The sequence below is a fragment of the Cnephaeus nilssonii genome (assembly GCF_951640355.1).
Source record: "Cnephaeus nilssonii genome assembly, chromosome: 6".
Lineage (NCBI taxonomy): Eukaryota > Metazoa > Chordata > Mammalia > Chiroptera > Vespertilionidae > Cnephaeus > Cnephaeus nilssonii.
The window spans coordinates 16087715-16113064 of record NC_137077.1 but is presented as its reverse complement, the minus strand read 5'-3'; the positions used below and the strand labels follow the sequence as shown (position 1 = coordinate 16113064).

The 25350-nt window shown below is 40.3% G+C and overlaps 1 protein-coding gene across 9 annotated transcripts in view; it reads right to left on the bottom strand.

The window, feature by feature from the left end:
• Positions 1–25350, bottom strand: part of ANKS1B (ankyrin repeat and sterile alpha motif domain containing 1B) — a gene marked incomplete at its 5' end in the record, with an annotated part of 797243 nt that overhangs the window by 236736 nt on the left and 535157 nt on the right. For all 9 annotated transcript variants that reach the window (XM_079773890.1, XM_079773888.1, XM_079773891.1 and 6 more), the window contains one exon: positions 13356–13508. In XM_079773890.1, the coding sequence (XP_079630016.1) occupies positions 13356–13508 (153 nt within the window). The remainder of the gene's footprint in view (positions 1–13355; positions 13509–25350) is intronic.

Sequence of the window (25350 nt, the reverse complement as noted above, 5' to 3'; positions counted from 1 at the left end):
CTTCCCGTGGCTCCTCTGTTCCTTCCTCTCCCCACTCCTCCCCTGGCAGCATTCAGTCAGGGAATATTTTTAAGGAGCTCCTTTGCTAAGGGCATTGGGGGTGGATATACAGCTGAGCTTTCTGAGGTCAGGTCCTCAAGAAATTTGGTGATTGGCAGGGTTCCGGGTAATAGGGATGAACCAAAATAAATATAAGGGCTGTTGTAAAAGTTAAGTATCTTGCTCCAGAGGATGTAAGAAACCAGAACCTGAATTTGGCTCATTAACTCCAAGTCCAGCTTCTTTTCCACTCTGCCCCCCAAGCCTGCTTCCCTGTATTTGTAAATTTGGTACATTTCTTTTTAGTATATTCCCTGTGCCTGTCTAGAATAGTTAACTAACCTAAGGAACCACATTCAATTAAAAAATATATATTTTTTGCTGCATACCCACTCAGAGCAAGGGTGAGTATGCAGCAAATATTTGAGAAAGGCATGAAAACGATTCTCTATTACACAGATACTCTAGCATTTACTTTCCTAAAATAAATTAGTTTGATGGCCAATGAATTCAACAAACAAATGTTCATCTTTTTATAGATCTAGCAAGTCCATTACCATACAGCATTGGTTGAAGCTTCCTGCCCCTAAAATTTCCATACATTTACTTATTATACTTTATTTTATTGATTTCAGAGAGGAAGGGAGAGGGAGAGAGAGATGGAAACATCAATGATGAGAGAGAATCATTGATTGGCTGTCTGTTGCACGCATTCCCCCCTTCCCCCGGCCACACACACAGGGGATCAAGCCCGAAACCCACGCATGTGCCCTACCTGGGAAATGAACCACGACCTCCTGGTTCACAGGTCAACGTTCAACCACTGAGCCACACCGGCCAGGCTCCATACATTTACATTTAAGCCCTCCTAGTATAGGGCCTTATCCAAGACTTTTTTCCATCCTGTAGGCCCCCACACTTTAGCATCATGAATCGTTTTCATTTTTATGAGATGTTTTTGATTTCACATATTCTGATTGGAAGCTTAGAAACAATGATAAGACCATCCAATGTTTAAATATTCTCTAATCAAACTTCTCTTTTGTGATGGACTGATTGTATTCATGGCCCCAATTCTTTATCCCAACCTGCATCTAAGCCATTTACACGTGAATTTTCAGCTCCTCCTATCAAGAGGTGAAACATATCCTTCCCTCTCAACTTGATTTTCAGTTGCTCATGTAGCTTCCTTTGGGCAATTGTTAGCAGATATGCTAGCAAACAGAGGCTTGGAAAAGTGCCGGCACATTTTCATTTCTCTGTCTTTGCCACAGGACGTGCCTGGGAGAGCACGTTATGGGATGGGAGCAGAGCCAAGTTGCCCTAAGTTGTCTGAGCTGAGACCATCCCAGTTCAGCTGACTGTCATACCCCAACCATCTAGAGCCAGCTGTCAGATGTGAGGGAGCCAGCTGAGAGCAGAAGAAATTTCTAGTCAAGCGCTGCCTGAATTACTGACCCGCAGACTCATGAGCTAAACAAACGCTTGTTGCTTAAAGCCACTGCCTTTTCAGACAGTTTGATGCACAGCAGTGCTGTGACCATAGATAACCGATAATGCTTCCCTTAAGTCTTTCGAACTTGGAAGCTGTCCCTCCATTTGGCTTCTATTAATCAAAAATGGAGTGCCTTCTATTAGCAAAGCATTGTGCAAAATGCTTTTCTAGATGATTTTATTTAACCCTGACAACAATATTATCTAGAAGACAGATAAAGTGATTATCCAAAATTTAGAGGCAAGGAAATGGACGCTTAGAGAAGGTGAAGTGACTTGCCCAAGTTAGTAAAATGATAAGAAATAGAGTTGGGAGCCAAACCCTGAAAGACTGCTTTTAGAACTTCTGCACCTTCACCACCGATGTTGCTATTTACTGGTTCCTCCACCACATCTTTTCTCCGGCCCATGGATTCAGACACCACTTTTATACTCAGGTCCCCTTAAAACAACTCTTGTTACAGCTACTGTCAACAGCCATCTTCCCCATAAGTCTGGAAGTTCTTCTGAGGATAAGGACTATAAATACTTATTGTAATCCCCCCACCCCCTAGCAACTATGAAATAGAATTTTTTAAAAGGCAGTGATCCTATTCAAGTTTAAGGAAATGTAATTATCCCCAAAAAAGCAACTTATGCAAAAGAAAGAAAAAATTTACTATAGATTATATATTTAAACATACATCTATTTAAAGGGTACTGCTATCCCATATTGATTTACTTGGTAGAATGCATAGTAAAGTTTTTTTTCCCCATTTTTGTAAACAGTTTTAGGTATATAGTGTTTGATTTTCATGTCTAAAAATTAGAACTCTCCTGAATCACACTTTATTAGTATAATATTAAAAACAGGGATTTATATAAAACTAGGATGGAATAATTTCTATTTGGCAGCTAATTTCTGCATTTGAGAGTTTTATGATTTAGTTATTGTGCTTTAGGTATGCTGCCACCAGGTGGCGACAGGATGCCAGACATAAGATCTACACAGTAAGGAATTGAGGTGCTTTCTGTGGTTTCAAGTAATAGCTCTTTTCTTGAGTTCTGAAGTAATTTGTGACCACAGATATTTAATTTATCATACTACATCTGTTTAGTAAAATAGCTAAACTTAAAACTCTAAATCAACCTTAACCATCTTTCAAGAAGATATAAATCCTAAACTACAAAATCAACTGCCTCATCTCTCTCCTCTCCAGCTTTGAATTATTTTCATAATGGGCTGATTTTAACATTAATCTTACATATTCATTTGGGTGATGATGTTAACTGTTATGATTTAAGGAGTCTTTATTTATCGTCAATGTCTTCCATGGCAGCTCATATGTCAGGTGTCAAAAGTCTTAATAGTTTTTTTTTTTCTAACCAAAAACCTCTCTGGCTTCCATTTCATGAGGTTTAGATCTTTTCAGTATGATATCAGATCTCCCAAGGAAGACCCAAAGCATTTCTGCACCAGAATAGCATGAAAAGTATATTGCATTTTTATTTTTATTTCTTACACTATAGAATAATCCACTGGAATTTTCCCTTCTCAAAGCATAAAGCCAGTTTACTGCATTACCTATTTAACTGCAATGACAATGGATCTCTGTAGCAACAGGCTCTGTCTTAAATATTTCCAGAACAGAGTTCTTAAAGAAACAAAAGTCTCCATGCCATGTAAGAAATCTGAGTAAAATACAGAATAAAAAATGAACAGACTTCATTATAATGAATGATACTATATATTTTTAAAAAGCAATTTCAATAAAAAGGGAACACAGAGCTACTTCAAAAAGCTACCAGAAGTTCTTATTCCTATGGGTCATCAAGCTGAAACTTTGGAACAAATTCTAGAAAGGCTTAAGTTTATGGTAAATAAGTTAAGAATGAGTATATCCCTAACCTCTCAGCGACTACCCTGCTCTGCCCCAAGGTCTTTTGCTTCAAGAATAAAAAGGACTGGGTGACTGAGAGTCAAAGGTTAATGCTATGTAGTTGGGGTGGGGGTGGGGGCGGGGAAAGATACTAGCAATTCTGTAACTAAGCATAGTCAGAAAAACAAGTCATGGTGGGGTGGGGGGGGACCCTTCACAGTTTTATCCTGAATGTTGTTACACAAAACTGATCATCATTCCCTCTCACATTTGCCTACTTCAGGGGTGGGAGGGCTCTGAACAGCACTAAGCAGTAAGGGTTTTGACAGAGTTGGTAGGAAAAGATGTATCTGTTGGGCAAGATGGGAGAGCCAAGGTAGGAGAAAGACGTAGGAGCTGGAAATGAGGAAGAGAAGCTGAGTGGTGATTCCTGGAGGCTGCACAATAAACAGAGCTGTGTTCTAACCGGTGAGAACAGAGAGGGAGAAGCAAAGGGCAACTGAGTAGTGAAAGCCTGCTCCAGAGGAGTGGGCCAGCCCCTAGCCTAACTCTGGGAGAGGGATCTGGGGAAAAGATAAAGAAAAGGATGAGGCACTATCAAAATCAAGGAAGGAGAGAAGAGAAAGGTATGGATCATTAAAAGCTCTCAGGTGATTTTAAGTCTCACAGGAAACCAACAGGGCAGATGTTATTATCCTCTACTTACAAATGAGAAACTGGGGCCCACAGTCGGTAAGTGATTTCTTAAAGGCCACATACTGAGCGGCAGATATAAGACTCAAAATCAAGTGACCTGATTCCAAGAAAAAGACTAAAGAAGAGAGGGTGCATTGGGAGCACTCATACACACCATATGCCCTACTCTTTATGCTATAAACAGGAAGTAACTTTTTCATAGAACCAAGACTTAGCCTTTTAAGGACCGAACGGAAACAATTTTAGCCATTATTGAAAAGCATTTCTGAAATGTATTATACTTGTCCTTCAATACTGACTGTATTTTGCCTTCTTGATACATGGGGTTAAGATGTTGAAACTTGACTCAATATATATGAACTTCCAATTCAGGGATACCCTCAGTTTCTAACGAGGTATACAGATTTTATTGCTGTCATGCCTAACACGTTCATGGCTAAAAATAGCTGTAGAGCAGAATCGCTGACTCAGCTGCTTCTTCTTTCACACTCAGCTCTACCTTATTCAGTATGTCGGTTTCTGCCCCTGCCTACTGCTTCTGATCATGTCATTCCCCTGATTAAAATCCTTTTAATGGACCCCTACTGATTACAGCAGCATTTTAAAATCCAGGCTGCACATTAAAATCATCTGGGGCGCTTCGAAAAAAACCTCTCAATGCCCAGATGCCACCCCAAAGATTTTGATTCAATTGTTCAGGTGTGGGATTAATAAGAAGTTGCATGGACTTGGGCTTCTGGTCAAGATGAAGTAACATGGATTGGATAAACCCTCCGACTTGACACAATGAAAAAAATCTAGACAAAATAAATAAAACACGGGTTTTCAAAACATTAACATGAGGCAATAAAGGGCATTAATCCCTGACAGATGAGAAAAAAGCAAAGTCAGTCCTACAGTTTCCCTAGTTTGTCACCTTGAGAGAATTCCCAGGGAGCCTGGAAGATACTTTGAATTGAGAAGATGGTGTGAGACTCTACGGCGATTACATGGCTAGAGTTTTCTGGGTAGAGTACTAGACAGGAGAGAGTACAAAATCAGCATATGCATATAAGGAAACTATCTAAGGCCAGATCAAAAAGACCACCTGAAAATACTAATGGGAATAGCACTCAGAATTCAAACAGGGTTGGTGACAGTTTGCACTATTCAGACTGGGCTACTTGGGATACTCAGGAACATCTTGCCTCAGTAGTCTGGAAGTGTTAGCCACAGACTTAAATGATGCTCTGGTCTTGCCTAACAAATCAAGACATGGAAAACAAAACCTGAAAGGATCAAAGTATCTACAAGGAGCTTCTCTGTGTCCCAGAATAAAGTTCAAGAATATTTATAGGAGTACAGAAAAAAAATCCAGCACCCAGTGAGGTAAAATTCATAATGTCTGGCATGCAATGAAAATTACCAGGCATGCCATGAACAATAAGGAGAAAAATCTCTCAATCAAAACTAACCACAAACTGACATAATGGTGGAAAAGTTAGAAGATGAGGGCATTAAAAATAGTTATTTATAACCACATTCCACATTTTTAGCAAGTTAGAGGACCAACCCAAAACTAGAATATAAAGGCATTAAAAGTTATTACAACTGCATTCCATATGTTCAACAAGTTAGAGAAAAGATTGAGCAGTTAGAGACATAGATAATGTAAAAAGGACCCAAGTCTAACCACTGGAGATGAAAAACATGCTGGATGGTAATAATGGCAGATTAGACATTATAAGAAGAAAATGTTAGTGAACTTGAAGACAGAAATACTAGGAGAATGATCCAAATGACTCACACAGAGAAAAAGTGTTGAAAAAATGAATAGAGCATTGGTGAGCTCTGGTCCAACTTCAAATGGCTTAATGCACATGTTATTGGAGTTTCCAATGGAGAGGAGAAAGATGACAAAAACCAATATTTTAAGAAATAATGACCATGGGGTGGCCATGATAGAGGTTCCTAACATTTTTAAAAATAGAATTACTATATGATCCAGCAATCCCATTTCTAGGTATATAGTCAAAATAATTGAAAACAAAATCTTAAGGTGATCTTTACACATCCATGTTCATTGCAGTGTTACTCATAACAGGCAAGAGATGAAAGCAACCCAGATGTCTATTGATGGGTGAATGGATAAAACAAATGTGGTGTTACACACAATGGAATATTATTCAGCCTTAAAAAAGGAGAATCCTGTCATATGCTACACAACACGAATGCCTTTGAGGACATTATGCTCAGTGAAATAAGCCAGTCACAAAAAAGACAAATATTGCACAATTCTACTTATGTGAGGTGTTTAAAACAAATTTTTTAGAAACAGAAAGTAGAATGGTGGGTGCCAAGGGCTGGATGAGGGGTAAAAGAGAGGTTGCTGTTAAATGGATATAGAATTTCAGTATTGCAAGATGGAAAAGTTCTAGAGATCTGTTGCGCAATAAAGTTATTTAACACTACTGTACAGTATAGTTAAATTGGTTAGCATGGCAAATTTATGTTACATCTTTCTGAGTACAATAAAAATAATTTTGGTGATGACTGTATAACTGTGAATATACTAAAATGATTGAATTGTATACTATAAGTGGGTGAATTGTATAATATATGAATTAGACCTCAATAACACTGTAAAAACAAGTTCAGGATAGCACATAGCAATGAGAGAATGACCAGTCCTTCAAATACATGCAATGTGATATAAATGAAAGAAGCTAGATGCAAGAGCATTCTGTACAAAACAAGCAAATTGAGCATTGCTGTTAGAAGTAAGGATTATAGCTGCCTTGGGGTCATGGGTAAACTAGTCACTGGAAGGGGCCAAGAGTGACCTTTGGGGTGCTGGTAAATTTTTATTTCTTGTTTGGGTGCTAGTTAAATGTGTGTGGTCTTTTTATGTAAAATCATTAGGCTGTACACTTATAATATACTAGAGTCCCTGTGTACGAAATTTGTGCACTCAGGCAGGGGGGTCCCTCAGCCCGGCCTGCGCACTCTCTCAGTCTGGGAGCCGTCAGTTGGACATCCTTAGCGCTGCAGCGGAGGTGGGAAAGGCTCAGGCTACCGCTGCTGTGCTCGCCAGCCATGAGCCCGGCTTCTGGCTGAGCGGTGCTCCTCCTGTGGGAGCGCACTGACCACCAGGGGACAGCTCCTGTGTTGAGCATCTGTCCCCTAGTGGTCAGTGTGCATCATAGCGACCAGTCATTTTACTGTTGGGCTGAAACCAGCTCTCCAACATTCTCTGAGAGGTCCCAGATTGCAAGAGGGCGCAGGCCTGGGCAAGGGACCCCAACAGTGCATGATCAAGGCTGGGGAGGGACTGTGAGAGGGCTCCAGGGAGTGTCCTGGCCCATCTTGCTCAGTCCCAATAGGCCAGACCCCAGCAGCAAGCTAACCTACTGGTTGGAGAGTCTGCTCCCTGGTGGTCAGTGCACATCATAGCGACTGGTTGACCAGTCGACTCTCTGCCCCCTGGTGGTCATAGCGAGCGGTTGAGCTGCCTTAACATATCATTAGCATATTATGCTTTGATTGGTTGAACAGCCGACCAGACAACCGGACACTTAGCATATTAGGCTTTTATAATATAGGCTATGGAGCTTTTAATGTATATTGTAATTCTAAATAAAAGTTTTGAAACATGGAAGAGAAAACAAGAAATATAACTACATCATGGAAAACAAACAAACAAAAAAAGAAATAATAACCAAAATTTCCCCCTAGTTGATGAAAACTATAACTTCATAAGAAGCACAAAAATCTTCAGACACAAGAAACAAGAAGAAAACTGTATCAATGTACATCATAATCTTTCTCAAAAGCAGTGATAAAGACAAGTGCAGCCAGAGGGAAAACAACACTGGCTAAAACAACAACAAAAAAGAAAGGATAATAGGAGATTTCTTGTCAGAAATAATGCAGAAGAGAGGATGGTGGATCAATGTTGATAAAAAAACTGTTACCCTAGAATTCTATACCCAGCAAAAATACATTCCAAAAATTAAGGCAAAATAAAGTCTTTTTACCAGCCAAAAAAGTTAAAAAATAAAAAAGCTTATTCCTTCCAATGAAGATTTAGTGTTTAAGTGCATTTTATTGTGGTGTAATTCTATTTCAGTTTAGGTCAAGGCTCCAAAGTTGAGAGCAACATAACAGGTGCAGATATACTAGTACCCATATGCTGACAGAGAGTGGCATCAAGAATCCCTGTCCTAGACCATCACCAACCTCCAGGCTCTATGTGAAAGGGCTAAAAATAACACTGAAGAGGGAGTCCTTGGAAGAAGATTGTCCATCTTATATTAGGAAGGAAAAAGGATGTTTTTCCCCCAAAAAAACATAAGCCAACTTTGGGAAGCTTCAAGAGAATGATTGGAAGAGTTTGCAATGGAGATGCACTGAGCGGGTGGTGGGGTCCCGGAGTTTCACCTGACACAGGCCTGGGAATGTCTGAGACTCAGACATCGTGTCTAGCTGTCCTGAAGGCTGCCGGAGAGCTGGCTGCACTGTGTGAAGGTATAAATGAAATGCTTAAATACAAAGGTAATCTATGAAGTTTGCTTTACACTCGAATACTCATATCCAGTCATTTAGTTAAAGCCTTTGGCTTTGATTAAAGTTTTTAACATTTGAAGTATTGACTGATGTAGCTTCCCTGGTGAGGAAAAATGAATATTTTTCTCATTTATTAATGTCCTATAGTGAAGGCATAACCTTTTACTTAAAATAATTGGTTTGGAGATGGAATTATAACATTCATTCTCCCCCTGCAATTTGTGGATTTGCGGATTATTCTTCTGGGTTGTCAGCATAAGTTACCATTTGTTTTTATCCAATATGTACACACACACAGAGAGACAGACAGATGGACACACACACACACACACACACAGAGACAGACAGATGGACACACACACACACACACACACACACACACACACACACACACACAATGCAAAAAAAGACTTATAGAAAGTAAATTTTATTGCCATTATAGCAATGAGGGAAGAGTGGATAGGAGTGTGAGTTTATGATGCTGATCATAAGGTAAAAATAGCAAAGCCAAGTAGTGAGTCTAAATTTGGTACTGATGGGCCCATATTTCTACAGCATTTAAGCAAATAAAGTTACACAATTACAGATTTAACACAAAATTAAAATTAGAATGTTTCCTTTGAAAATTTCTTAGTGCATCTTCAAGTGATTATCTTATCACAATATTTCCCCTGGAAAGGTAGAAATTAAATCAACAATATTGCAAAAGAGAATAAACCCCTGACAGTCCTAAACAGAAGAGTGACGCAGATACGGTTTCGGCAGCTATTAGGCAGGAAGCAAATGATCTTCTAATCAATTTACTGTTGCAAAATAAGTCCAAATGATTTTCATGGGACGCATGGATATCACTGCTGTAGTTATTTTGTTTCTACCCAAAGGTATTTAAAACATAGCCAATCACCACAGTTAGATTTTCAAAGCTATTTTTGTTCTTAGGAGCAGGGATTTAGGAACACAGTGAGGCCTGCATTTTATTTTGTTTGTTCAATGTGTACATTTATCATGATCAATGCCGTAGAATATCATAAGCCTAATCTAGAATTGTTTCCTTGGTAAATCCACTGGGGAGAAATTAATGATATGTACACTGAGATTCACAAATTAACAAATTGGACACTGTTCCAATGTACTTGGTCTTACCAAAATTCCCTTAGTAGGTACACAGTGGTAAAGTAAACTAGCATTGTTTTTCATAATTGCAATATGTTTTTAATCTAGAAAATGGATAATTTCATGGGGATTTAATAATTATCCATACATATTTCATACAGGTAATATGTAACCTTTTTATCTAAAATTTCCCCCATGCAGGGCTGTTGAGGTTGTCAACAGTAGAAACTGCTGTGAAAACTTGGTAATACCGGAGGCAAGGTCAGAAAAATCCGATTTAAAAATATTGATGTACTTACGCACTGTTAACTTGCCTTTCATTCTCTTAGCAAGCCTTTGCTGAGGACTATAATTCAAGCTAGAGTTTCACCAGCTAGCATCTGCAAAGGGAACAATTTGCCTGACAATCTCCCCCAACATATTAATAGTTTAACAATAAAATATCATGCAAAAGCCATGTTAATGATGTTATTAATGATAGTGGCAGACACAGGGGCAAAACAGAGATATTGATAAAAACATCAGTTTCTGAATATAAAGCATGGATTAGGGAACAAAGGGAACAATTATTGGCATAAAGGACATTCTCTAGGTCTAGATACATAGGGGCCTGTAAAATTGACAATACCTGATGTCTTAAAAGTTTCTCTGTGCTTTATTTCCCCTGATGACAATGGTGGTTTTAAGACATGAGATTTCTAATACTCTCCCTAACCCTTATACTTGGGTAGCTTTGTGTCCCTTATTAGGTTACTCAAATAATCTTGTTTTTCAAAGGCAATAATGTACTCCACCAAGAAAAAAGATCTTTGGACACTTTTTTGAAAGATTACAATTTCAAACATATTTGTGCTTGTTAAGTCACAACTTTGTATAGTTTTCATTTCATCCTGAAAATACTTTGAATAAGCTTATTATGCCACTGAGACGGTATTATTCACTATCAAGCATAATACCATGTGAAATTGGAAGCTTAATCAATACTATGTAGTGATGCTGCAGTTACTTGCAATCATGTCAGCAGCCATCCTCCTCATCCTTCATCCTCCTCCCCTCCACCAGCAGACCTCTGTATCAAAGCCAGTCTACACTCGCACTTCTCTCTTCTGTTTACACAGAACAACAGTTATTGGAGTCACTTGGTTTCCTTCAAACTAGCCAGTCAGCACCAAATTCAAGATGTGAACTTCCCAAATTAGCTTTGCTCTAATTCAAGGTGACTGTAATTTCCCTTCACCCTAAAACACAACAAATGATGGGTACTTAATATAGAATTACAAGGCCCATATATTATATAAGATGCTTTCTTATATTTGGATGCCTTCCCTCATTAGTTGGGATAAATAAAAGTCTTGACTCTGAGACCAGTTAAAAGCTTTGTAAGCCAATCACCCTAAACCACCCAAAGAACGACTCTTACAGCAGCTCTCATGGACACAAACATTTTGTTCTCTGATTTCCAAGCATGAAAGTACGGAACAGCGTTTGCCCATGATCAGTATGTCTCCTGAGAGAAATGACTTGCAAAGCCTCCTCATCAAGAGTGCAAACTTGCCTGCAAAGATGTCACAAGGAACTTTAAGTTTTACCAATTTATTTTAAGGACAATAAATTAATTTAAATGAAACAAGGAGAAAGGTTGGTGTTAAATGCAGATGCTATACTCCAGGCCGGAGAGATTCAGCCTCAAGGTCTCAACCACAGTGACTATGTTTTCCGATTCTGCTACAATGCTTGTGATGGGCACTTCTGATCTCCAGATCAAAGTCAGATTGCGTTACAGAAAATGCAGCTAAAGGGAAAACCCTTAAAGAGACAGTCCCAACTCAGGGCTGGCTGGCCCTGTGGGTGGTGGTGGATCAGTCCCTGACCCTGGTGGTAAGCCTTCTGGCACCACTGACCCTCCAGTCATTGTAGCTGTCCATAATGCCTGGCCACAGGGACTGACCAGGGATCTCTGGGCCACTGGTGTCTCCAGCATTGAGGAAGGTGTGGGTCCAAAACACTAGTCCCAGCATTTGGATTTTGAGAGAGTATAATCTTGCTTCAATGATACTTGCTTCACACATTTTATAGTCAAGTCCTATTGGAATCCATTTTTTTTTTTCAATGAGGGATTGCTACTAAAGCCTGTTAGGTGAGTGACTCCTGTGCTATCTATCATGTCTGTTCTTCAGTGGGGAGCAGCATTATTCAGAAGATGCCACATAGAGATATTTGTCAATTATATTGTTGGCTAGAATGCAACTTAATTGGGAGCACGCTTGTTTGATCTATGGAAGGTACCCCTTTAACAAATGGCTAAGAGTAGCTGTAAGATGAGTATTGAGTTCTCAGTGGAGAACTGAAACCTGCTTGATGCAACCAAAAAGCAGCACAGTTTCAGCTAGTTACACTGCCATACAGACTAAGAGCAAAATTAATCAGAGGCTTTTAGTCAGTAAGTTTCTTCTGAAATAATGATCGCTTTTGTGAGGGTTGAGCACAGAAAGCTAAGAGGAGAAGAAGGCAAATTAGAAGGAGCCAAGAATTTGTCCATTGAAAGCGTTTTTTGTTGTTGTTGTTTTTTTAGATTAAAGAACAGTTTTTATGAGATGTTCCAGAAAAGATATTATTTTTAGGACAGACATTTAAAAGCAAAGAATAATCAGTCACTACTAATGGCCATCATTTAACATAGTTAGTGATGTGTATTATGTAGAGACCGGACTTTTGGAGACAAAGTGGCATAGAGAGTAGAACAGAGCACTTTTGAACCAGCAGAAATTCACCTGCTTTACTTCTCAGCTTCTGAATACGCTTTTAGTTATTAGACTATAGAACTTAAATTTAATAAATCCTTTAAAAGATTAAACGATTTCACATTCACTTTTAAGAAGAAATGTTTGTGATTCCAAATGTAATGCAAAGACATGATCATTATACAGTATCTTTTTATCTCTGTCATCCCTTTATGCTATTAGAAATGAAACAGTAGTAAAAAAAAATGAGAGAAGTGTCAGTAACAAAAATATCTGTGCACATTCAGTCGATCTCTTTGGACTCAAATACATGGCAACATATGTTGGCCAATTTTTATAGAAACCTTATGCCATGTGTCTGAATAAGACAAAGACAGGATTAGATATAAGCTGTGGAAAATAAAATTTTGATATTACAGTAGCCTACTTAGTAAGAACAAAAGCAGTCTCTTATAATGCAATTAAGTAGTAGAGTCAAAGAATCACAATATTCAACTAAAAATTATAACTTTCCTCTTTAGCAATAAATTTGAGCAAAGATCAAAATAGGAGCCTATTCGTTATCACATCCATACCCTAAACTGACAAAATTTCCTAAATTGGAAAATCCAAAAGTGCTTCGAGAGTTTTTTTAGATAATGCAAAACACCCTGAGAGTCCTTTTAGTTCCCACCTCAAAACTGCAAAAGACCATGACTGTGGAGCTTGACTGGAGCCAGGAGAGATGTATATTTAAAACCAGAAGGCATGTCTGTAAATCCTTGGATGTCCGAACATTTATAAAGAAAGAAAAAAAATTACTCGTGTACAATAAGAACTTCATTTATCAAGGGTTGAATGATAAGGCATCTTTAAGAGACCAACTTACATTAATAAGCTCAACCTCCCAGATTTTTTTCAACAGGTCCATCGATGTGTAGCCATTGATTAGAAAGGCTTTGGTGTAGTCACCTAGTTCGATGGAATCCAGCCACTCGGCGACAGAGGTGGGATGGTAGCCGTCATGGCCAATGGGTCTCATCTGTAATTAAGAAACGTGAATTAAGATTAATTTAATCTGTATACTTTGTGTCCCCAAAACAGGATGCCTCTTGCCACTTGGAAATTTATCTGATAGGAAGCAAGTGATTTTTCTGGGTAAGGAAATGAAGAAAACCGAAATATTTTATGCACAATTCTAATTCACTAATAATCTTCACACTGAATTCATTTTAAAAAATGCACCCCAAACTTTCCAATTTAGCTGCTGCATCACCTCCATATTTGAGTGAACTAAATATGTCGAACTTCTGTTATAGACGTTATTGGCATTTTGTCGGATGGAATTTCAAATGATGTCAGTCATGCAACATTAAATGCAATGCTGAAGGCAAAAGGGGTCGCATTCCCAAAGTGTAGACGATACTTCTCATATGCACAACATCAAAGCATGTGAAAATACGGTATGACTTGCCTTAAACAACCAAAGGAATTTATCCGTATGCAAGACATGTGTGGTAGGCATTGCAAACGTACTGGAGGAAAACACTGCTGTGCTAAGCCGGCAAAGAAAGGCTTTTCAGTGTTTAAAGACCACGTGTTCTACGTTGACTCCACAGTATGTCAGACATGAACAGAGAACTTGCTGGCAGACAGGTTTCTATTTTTCATCAGCTATATACAGATTTAATTTAATTAATTTATTTTTTTACTTTAGGAGAACAAAGAAGCGTGACAACAGCATAACGTTTCCGAGTTTAAATTAGAGTGCGAAAATAATTTCAGCAAGAGAAACTTCTGGGTTTAAAATTCTGTATGGATTATTCCAGTCCTTTTAGCTGTCATCTGGAATTTTAGTTGAATTTGTGGTTCTTGAAGGAACTCACTTCCGAGACGTGTGTTGCTTCGCAGGCCACACTGTATATATCTGATACTTCCGCTACGAAGGACAGTTGGTACCTCATCAACCTGCTGTGATCCTTCAGTGAATTTGTGACGGGAGCAGCAAAACAGGGAAGCATACAAAATAGATTTTCCTCTTCCTTCAGACTCAAGGAGATAAATATTAATGGAAATCTATATGACTGATTTGTGAGCAGAGAAAAGATTAGCCTGGGCGTCAGGGTTTCAGATTTTAATCTTAAACATGTTAGGCTTTCTGTCACTATGCGGTGTTCTCATTTTTAAGATGCTCCTTACTCCTTCATTTTAAAGTTACTTTTCCTCCTTTCCTGTTTCCCTCCCCAGTCTATTTTCAATTTTGAGGTTTAAATGTCCTCTATTTTAAAGTCACAGTGTAATTTATTATTTGCATGCGTCTGAACCGCATCTGGCTTTTGTATATCACTTTTACATGGACTAACCGGTTGTAGCTACTCATTAAATGTATGTTTGGGTAACACTTAGCTCAGTGTTTATTCCAAAGTAGCTACAAATGTGAATAACTGCTCAGGTTATGTATGTGTAAAATTGGAGACTAGGACCCAAAGCAGAGGCTCAAAAGTATGAAGTACGTTCATATTCTGGAGAGAGCTACAAAACTATTGGGCTAAGTGTATTCTCCAGGACCAAGAGGTGGTGGAACCAACTCTGCTAACTTGAACCAACACCCCAGCCCCAGAAACTCCCTGGCTGTCCTAGTTGACATGAGGAAATAACTAGAGAAAAGGAAAGAAGGAAAGAAAACTCAATGGAATTGAAATTAACAGCCTGGCAGGGAGGTATTGTTGTCAGCCATTCATAAAACTGACCACCCCGGTGGTGGATACTGGGTACAAGCTTAGGGAGTCCTGATGAATCCAGCTGTGGCAGAGTCAGATATCTCATACCAGAGGCTGTGCAGTGGAGTTCGCATAGATCACCCCAAGTGACACACCACTTCTTTGAGAGAGCAATGTCCACCTGCCACACAGAGGTTCTTGACGGTCTGTTAGCCAACGAGCAGTGGCAGAGATACCCACCATATCTCTGCAAAACAAACCTATATAAGTATAAAAATGTTTGCCTTTCCCACAATCCCTCCTTCTTGCCCAGTGCCAGGGAATTTAGAATAAGAAAAGAGACAGGTGCCACTATCCTGGGGAAAGCCTAAAGTAGGGAGTGAAGGGCAAAGAAAATAAAATGAGGTTTCAATGGTTTGGCACTGAATTTTCAATATTTTACATGAGTGGAAAGTTATTAGATATGTTTGAGATAACATTAAAAATTAATAAAGAGAGAATCAATTGAGTTTAGTTGAAGGCAGGATTAGAAAAAAAAATCACATCAGTATCTCATGGAATGCAGACTGACTGCTCATTAATCTGGTTACTCACATGAGGCAGGTTCTCTAAGCCCATCCTTAAGGAGGTGAGCAGGAGGGAAGTATTTGCTGGGATTGTGAGAGATGGGCAGGGTAGAGAGCAAGAGGGAAGAGGACCTGGAAATGGCTACGTTAATGTGTGCAGGGGCAGCATTCATTCATGTGCTCATTTGAAAAGTATTTAGTCAGTGCCTATTCTGATGAATGCTGTGAAAACAGTAGAGAAGAAAGCAGTTATAGTGTCTCCCTCATGGAAATTATAACTCTTAATTAAAAAATATATGAACAGGCCCTGGCCAGGTAGCTCAGTTGATTAGAACATTGTCCTGATATGCCAAGGTTGCAGGTTCGATCTCCATCAGGGCACATACAGGAAGCAACCAATGAATGCATAGATAAGTGGAACAAATCAATGTTTATTTCTTTCTCTTCCCCCTTCTCTCTGAAAGCAATCAATAAAAAAATTAAAAAACATACAAACAGATGACCAATCCTAATATATATAAAAAGCCAGGGGCTGTCATGACCAAAACAACCAGACAGATGACTGAACAGGCTGCATGGGGTGACCAGGCCGGCGGGGGGTGGGGGGGGTGGGCAGTTGGAGGTGACCAGGCTGGCAATGGGGGACAGTTGGGGGCGACCAGGCCAGCAGGGGCGGGCAGTAAGGGACAACCAGTCTGGCCGGGGTGGGGGGGGCAGTTAGAGGCAACCAGGCCAGAAGAGGGGGGCAGTTGGGGGTGACCAGGCTGGCAGAGGGGGACAGTTGGGGGCAACCAGGTTGATGGGGGGGGCAGTTAGGGGTGACCAGGCCAGCATGGGGGGAAATAAGGGGCAACCAGACAGGCAAGGGGTCAGTTGGAGGCGACCAGGCCGACAGGGGGGAGGCAGTTAGGGGCAACCAGGTCGGCGGGGGGTAGTTAGGGGTGACCAGGCTGGCAGGGGGGGCAGTAAGGGATGACCAGGCTGGAGGGGGGGCAGTTAGGGGTGACCAGGCCAGCAGGGAGGGCAGTAAGGGGTGACCAGGTCGGCATGGGGGAAATTAGGGGCAACCAGGCTGGCAGGCAGAGGCAGTTAAGGGTAATCAGCAGGGGGGCAGTTAGGGACGATCAGGCAGGAAGGCAGGTGAGCAATTAGGAGCCAGCAGTCCTGGATTGTGAGAGGGATGTCCGACTGCCGGTTTAGGTCCGATCCCTGGGATTGTGCCTAAACCGGCAGTTGGCCATCCCCAGAGGGGTCCTGGATTGGAGAGGATGTAGGCTGAGCTGAGGGGACCCCCTACCCCCTGCATGAATTTCATGCACCGGGCCTCTAGTAAATTATAAAGTCTCTGTGTACCTGAAGAGAGGAAACCTTTAGAGCCATACGAAGTTACAAAATTAACTTGACACGTATTTAATGATATGCAGAATGGTTACTGTGCACCACAATTTCTTTCAAAGCAATTCTCCCATCTGTTCCTTCATTTCTGTTCCTACTGTCACTACCCTGTTTAGGTTCTCATTAGCATTTACAAAAACTAATGCAATAGCTTTCACTTGGCCCCCCACCTTTGCTCCATCTTGTAACCTGCTGCTCCATCACTCTTTCAAAAACCCAGGCTCTTAAGTCAACCTTTGCACACAAACCTATAGTGGTTCCTCCTTGATAAAAGCCCAAATGTCTTATTCCAACATTCTAGGACAGCTGTGCTCAGGTACAAACTTATCTTTTCAAATGAATCACACACTACTCTGCTATGTGCAGCCTAATACATATGATTAGACATGTGTGTATGTCTAAACAATATGTTAACTTGCTACTGTCCCATGAACATGAACTGTGCAAGACACATTCATATCTTTGCTAATCTCATTTTCCATGCTTGGAATGCTTTTGTCTTTATTTCTGGGATGTTTCTCCGGGACTGGCTTTCCTTCTTGTGCTCTAAGACACAAATTTGCAATTATTTGTTTGTAGGCTATCTCACATAGGTGTCCTATAGCTATCACCAACACAAGTAAAAAACAAATTTATCTCCTTCAGCTCACAGACTGGCCCTCCCTCTGTGTTTCCTATCTCAGTTAACAGAGAACCATCACACCATTGACATGTCGATGCTTAGGAGGCATCTTTCCTCATTCTGTTTTACTTACCATCTTATTTAGTTAGGCCAACAAGTTTTACAAATTTGATTTCTAAAATGTTTCTCAGTTCAATCCTCTCATTCTAAAATGGACTTTGGATTTCTGACAGTAGTGCCTACCCCAAGAGTTGTTGTGAGAATTATATGGTATAGGGTACAGATATTGCCTAGCAGAGTGTTTTGAATATAACAGGTCTTCAGTTACTCTTAGTTCTCTTCCCTCTCCACTGCCTTAAATTAGACCCATGTTTATTTTGAAATAATACTGAGTCTGTTGGCTGCTAATCTTTTCAACTTTCAATTAGAACTCTTCTTTCCTCTCCCATCCATTTCTCCTTCCCTCACTCCTTTCCTTTTTCATTTTGTTTTAGAAAGTGTTTATGTCTACTCACCTCTTTATACTCCCCCTTCTCCCAGATAACAGTTATTGTTCAGAAATATTTCTTACAAGGTCACTCAAGTAGATTGAATTTTTGTTCTCAATGCTCTGCTTTCTTCCTGTGTTAGAACTATGCCCCTGTGCTCTTTGCCAAGGTTTCTGCATTGTAGCCGGCTGGTGGCTGGAGTAAATTCTCTATCCCATTGATGTTGGCCATGTACTTGCTTGGACAATGGAATAAGTGGAAGTGTCAATGTGGCAGTTATACATCAGGCCTCTGTGCTCCTCTGATCTACTCATCCTTTTGTATTCTTAGGCTCTTCCACAAGAATAACAAGTGCTGAGTAGTTGCTTAACTGCAGGCCCAGGAGAAAGACGAAGATTTACGGGACAATCCTAAATCTAATCCAAAGCTTGGAGTCTACCCTAGTTCAATAAAGATCAGGCAGGAAATGTCTTTCTATTTCTTTGTGTCATCTTCACTTTCTTTCAACAATGTCTTACAGTTTTCACTGAACAGATTTTTCAATCCTTGGTTAAATTTATTCCTAGGGATTTTATTCTTTTTGTTGTGATTGTAAATGGAATTGCTTTCTTAATTTCTTTTTATAGTTAATGTATAGAAACAAGAGTTTTTTTATATTGTTTTGTACCATGCAACTTTATTGTATTTGTTTATTATTTCTAATATTTTTTTTGGGTGGAGTCTAGCGTTTTGTATATATAAAGTCATGCCATCCACAAGTATTGACCGTTTTACTTCTTATTTGCCAATTTGGATGTCTTTTATTTTTTTCTCTTATCTAATTACTTTGGTTAGGACTTCCAATACTATGTTGAATAAAAATGGGAAGAGTGGGCATCCTGATCTTAGAGGAAAAGCTTTCAGTTTTTCATCATTGAGTTTTTTTAAAAAAAATATATTTTATTGATTTTCTACAGAGAGGAAGAGAGAGGGATAGAGAGCCAGAAACATCGATGAGAGAGAAACATTGATCAGTTGCCTCCTGCACATCCCGCAATGGGGCTGTGCCCGCAACCAAGGTACATGCCCTTGACCGGAATCGAACCTGGGACCCTTCAGTCTGCAAGCCGACGCTCTATCCACTGAGCCAAACCGGTTTCGGCATCATTGAGTATTTTAGTTGTGTGGAACAACAAATTGTTTGTCCTATATAGCATTTATTGTGTTGAGGTACTTTCCTTCTATAGTGATTTTATTGAGAGTTTTTATTTATCATAAATGGATATTGAATACTGTCAAATGCTTTGTCTGCATCTATTGAAATTATTGTATACTTTTTATCCTTCATTTCGTTAACATGGTATATCACATTGATTGATATGCAGATATTGAACCATCCATGTATCCTGGAATACATCCCATTTGATCTTGGTATGTGATTCTTTTAATGTATTGTTGTTTTCAGTTTACTAATATTTTGTTGAGGATTTTTGCATCTATGTTCATCAGTGATACTGGCCTGTAATTTTCTTCTTTGTGTTGTCCTTGTTTGGTTTTGGTATCATGGAAATGTTGGCCTCTCAAAATGAGTTAGGAAGTATTCCCTCCTCTTCAATTTTTTGGAAGAGTTTGAGAAGGTTAGGTATTAAATCTTCTTTGAATGCTTGGTAGAATGAAAATGCTCTATTCTTTAAACCACTATATTAAAGAAGTCTGTGTTTCAGCAGCTTAGTCTTTCCTTTAACACAAACAGAATTGAAAACAAGGTAATTTTAAATAGAATATTTAAAGGAAGACCACACTTCTATTTGACAGTACATTGCATTGTCTCTTGCTTTGTGTAGCCACAAGTTTTCACATCCATTGCTGGTAAAGAAACTTCTTTTTTTTTTAACTGTGTGTGTTGGCATCTTTCTGTTAACCATGTCATCATCCCTTTGTGACAACTAAACAAAGGATAAGAGGGAAAAGTGTAGGAAAACATCAACATTCAAACTTGTACACCTGGGGACATGGTGGTATTACCAGCTGATAAAGAAAAGAGCATGGACTGAGATGGCAATAATAATTTTGAGACATGTGAAATTAATGATGCTGTGGAATATCATGTTATATTTGGCGGAAAGTCTGAGGAGACATGCAACTTTGGGGATCATCAGCAGTACAAGTGGGAGACTTGGCTCCTCCACTCATTAGCTGTGTGACATTGGGTAAATTATTCAACTATCCTAAGCATCTATTTTCTGAATAGTAATGTGAGAGACAAAAATTATATTTACCTCTGAGTGTTGTCATGGGTAATCAATGAAATAATGAGAGTTTAGCAGAGTACACGGCACAGAGAAGCACTCAATACATCTCAGTTTTTAACTTATTTTATCATAAGTGGGAACTGAAATCATGAATGAGGCTGCAGAGGGTAATTATATAGTATGAGAGGATAAATGGCCTTAGGGTGAACCAACACTGTCAATGAATAAGCAAAAGATAAGAATTATACTCAGCAGGCCAAGAAAAGGCATGATCAAGATGAGAAGGGGAGGAAAGAGAGTTTCAAAGAGGGTATGGTGAGCCATGAGGAAATGCTGCAGAGAGGATAATGAGATGAGGAAGGAGAAGTGTTTTCAGGATCTGGCAAATTAATTACTAGGACCAAACTGGGAAGAGCCCAGAAGCTAGGCTGTGCTGGATTTAGGTGGGAGTTAGAGATGGGGAAGTAGCAAGTGTTCTCTAAACTATTCTCTTTAGTTCATTCATATGGGAAGAGGAAGAGAAAGGGGAAGATGTTAGAAGGTACATGGTAAAGGCATGGAAGGGGTGAGAAATGAGGACTCAGGCTTGAAGAAGGTCAGAGATATAAAGGAATAGGAACCTAAGAATGGAATGGAGATTGGGGTGGAGGGCTTTTTGCTTGTCTTTCTTGGAAATATAATGCAAGAGGCATCGTTGGCACTAACTTTGGGGTGAGTAATCTTTCTGTGAAAACAGTTGTGAGGGTCTAGAAGCTGCCTAGCTGGGACTTGGTGATAGCTGGATCCTTTTATGGGACCAGGCAGAGGTCCTTATGTGGGCAAGGACAGCCATCCATGTGGCATGCCACCCCTAGATATAAACACACAAACCTATCATTTATGTAAACCTGTGCAACAGCCCTGGTGTACAGGCTCAGCTCCTTAAACTTGCCTAGAAAGCTGCAGTAACGTGGCTTCTCTTTATACTCTGGATGTATTTCACACTCTCAGACTCCCTGATGTGACTTTTGTGATAACAGACAGCTGATAATGTCGAGTACCTCCCTCTATTCCTGCTCCTTGTTCTAGCCTTTGCTGCTCTCTCCTGCTGCTACCCAAGACTTGGACTAACAGTAGCCCTGAAAATAAACCAGGCCAAGCAGTGCTAGCAGCCAGTGTGCTGCCGAGTCCAAATGCAGGTCTATCCAGTCGTGCGAGGATCAAATCTCATACAGGCTTTGAGACCTGGGCTTAGACATCGCTGTGCTATTTCAGCAGTGGCTCTTAAAAGACGGATTGAACATAAAAGGGAAGGCAAATCCACTGACCACGGGGCCCCAGAAAGAAGTCTATCCATCACCAGCTAAGTGTTAGTGCCGTGCAACTTTGCTGGGAGAGACGTGTCTGCAAAAGGGATAGGACTATTAGTGATAAGAACATCACTTAATAACCATAGGAGACTTTAAAGACCCCAAAGCGTTTTCGCATACATCATCTCACTTGTGAGGGGTTTCAGGTGATCTTGGGGAAAATGTCCTTTATGAAGTCTGAGACCCTGGCTAGTCCATGTAATGATATCCTTTCTGAGGGAATTGAATGGATTAGTACAACGTGACTATTGTTGACAAGCAAGGTGTGATAAGGTCTCTGTGTTGGGTCTCTGCAGCAAGGGAGGGAGACAAGTAACATTTACAAATCTGCTTCTTGAAGCCCCTTTGTTTAGAATCAGACTCTGTCATGGATACGATTTCTATGAAAGAATAGGGAGGAAACCTAAACCGTCCGAGGTAAGTTAATTGTGTTTGGGTGTTGCTATGGACTTATAATTGCAGAGAGAAGTAACCTCTCTGTTCTTCCCCACCATGAACTGAGCCTCACTTAGGGTGCCTACAGGTCCAGACAATTGAAAACTTTCATGCCTGGCCAGTGTGGTTCAGTGGTTGAGCGTCAATCTATGAACAGGAGGTCACGGTTCGATTCCAGGTCAGAAATCGTGGTTGTGGGGTCGATCCCCTGTACTGATCAATGATTCTCTCTCATTATTGATGTTTCTATCTCTCTCTCTCCCTCTCCCTTTCTCTCTCTGAAATCAATAAAAACGTATTTTAAACAAATACAAAAAGAAAACTCCCAGCTTTAGGCACAGGGCAGGAACAGTGAAGAGGTAGTACCTGGATATTACTTGGCACTACATTTTGGGGAATAAAGGGAAAGTAAAGCGCTTTGGACTGGGCACTGTCTCTTAATACCCCATGATTTCTATTTTAGAAATAAAGGAAACAAATGAAGGTCTATCTCAGAGAGTACCTGAGCCTTTCTTCATTTTTGCAAGTCTTATATCACGGAGTAAACTGAAAGGAAGCAGCGAACAACCAACAATGCATAGATAAGAAATGTTCTCAAGAGACATGGCGATCAGCTTCCAGCAGCACAGGATAGTCAGGTAGTGAGCAAAACAGACGCTGGCCAGACTAACCTGGCCTCCCGTCATCAGGGAAGGGGGGCCCTCTTCGAGCAAAGGCTCCAGGCTCACCACAAGTTAAAGGAGTGAAGCTTCCCAAACAAACACGTTCTATAAATCATGGTAGAAAAAAAAAATGACATCAACAACAGCAACTCCAAAACAATCTCTTTATGGCTTTGCAAGCTCGGTGAGCAGACGGCTAGCCAGGCACTGGTCTTTGCAGCTTCACCTGTGCACAGAGGCTAACTGCGGCCCACAGCATCACCTGAGAACCTGGCAGTAACTGCGGCCCACAGCATCACCTGAGAACCTGGCAGTTATCTGTCAAGTGAGATGTGGATGAAAAGACACATACGCATGGCTCTTGGGCTTAAATGATTTTATTAAAGGATTTTACTGTACTTTCCCCTGAAGCTTTTGGTAAAGGGGTACTTTTAAAAGGACATGTGTTTTGTTTTGTTGTTGTTTTTACCATCACCAACTGAGCCTCAATCGACTTGGGGTGCCTTTTAATTTTTATTTCTAAAATCCTTATTGAGATAATGTCGACCTGAAAGCCCTTTGTTAAATACCACTGTTTGTTTTGATTCATTTCCTTGTTGTAAAGCTCTTCTATGAAATGAGGGCTCAGACTGAAGATGAAGAGGACTTTTTGCAACTGAATAAGTTGCTCCCCATCATCCCCATTTCTCAAGCTTCACTGGTGATGTGAACTATATTTAGAAAATGACACAGGGTCTCGTTTTCCCTCCGACAGTACATGTTTTCTGATATTCATGTAGCTCTTCAGGGGCTGAGCAGCACACTGCTTTGCTCTTAACACAGAAACTTTAAATGCTATTATCAATCAGGAAAATTGTTTGCCAGTTTTTAGTCACAACTGAAAAAAAAATCTCCTCACTCCTGAGTCTTCAGAAGTAATGAATGCTCTGAATGTCAATTCTATTTATTTGATATTTAAAAACCATGTCCTTTCTCAGAGCCTCCAGGCATGTGCATAATAACATCACCCACTGAAGCACTTCAAACAGATAAATCTGCCATAAAGCCAATGTAAGCAGGTTACAGATGAATAACTTATGTCCTGAATGGGGAGGGCAGTATAAAAGATATTTACATGATGGCCTAAAATTAGTAAAGGAGGTACAAAAATGAGAAACCGCCACCCCTTTCCATTCTTCCATCCACTTAATCTGTTCATCTGTTCATTCATTCATGAATTCATTCATCCACTCATCCCATTCAACAAATACTTATAGCATGTCTACTATATTATAATGCTGTCCTGGATGCATCAGTGAACAAAACATATACAGGTGCCAGTCCTTGTGGAGCTTACATTCTAGTGGGGGAGACAGATAATTAACACGCATCATAAATAAGGAAATTACGTCCAAAGGTGATAAGTGGGTCAAGAATCCAGCAGGAGGGTTGGAGGTGCTGGAGAGTGTGTATGGAGGCAGGAAGGTGCAGTATTCATAGGGGCTTAGGAGAAGCTTCATCCAGAAGGCAAGATTTGAACAAAAATATGAAGATGGTGAATTGGCTCTGTTGGCAACTAAGGGGAGACAATTCCAAGTGGAGGAACCGTGTAGAGCAAAGGATCTCGGGATGGAGTGAGCCTGTTGTAAGTTCAAGGAATAACAAGGACATCAATGTGGTTGGAGCAGCTTGTGCAGGCAGAGAGGAGTGGGCAGCAGGTCAGAGACGTAATCGGGGGGTCAGATAAGGTAAAGTTCTGAAAGCCTTGTAAAGATTTTGACTTTGAGGGAAATGGGAGTCAATGCAAGAATTTGAGTAGAGGTGTGACATGATCTGGCTTACATTTTAGCAAAATCACTCCAGCTGCTGTGTTGAGAACAGTTCACAGGGAGGTAAGGGTAGGAGCAGGAAGGCCAGTTCAGAGACTGTGGAAGTAATCCTGGAGAAAGAGGACACGGCTTGCACAGGGTGCGAGCGCAGAGGTGGTGAGGAGCGATCAGATTTTGCATGCTTTCTTGAGACACGAAATAAAATGTTCCTGTTCTCTCCCGGTCGGCCGGCATGGTTCAGTGGTTGAGTGTTGACCTATGAACCAGGAGGTCACAGTTCAATTCCTGGTCAGGGCACATGCCTGGGTTTTGGGCTCGATCCCCAGTAGGGGGCATGCAGGAGGCAGCCAATTAATGATTATCTCTCATCATTGATGTTTCTATCTCTCTCCCTTCCTCTCTGAAATCACTGAAAAAATATATATTTAAAAAAATTAAATAGAATGTTCCTGCTCTCTAACACAGAGTGGGAATCGTGAGCTGACAGCTGCAGCTGTGTGGCATGGATCTCAGTTCGAACAGAACTGTGCTCAGCTGTCCTGTGCGGGAATATTTGGATGACTGGCAGGATTGGGCTTGCATGGGTCTGTATTCAGTGAGGAATCCTG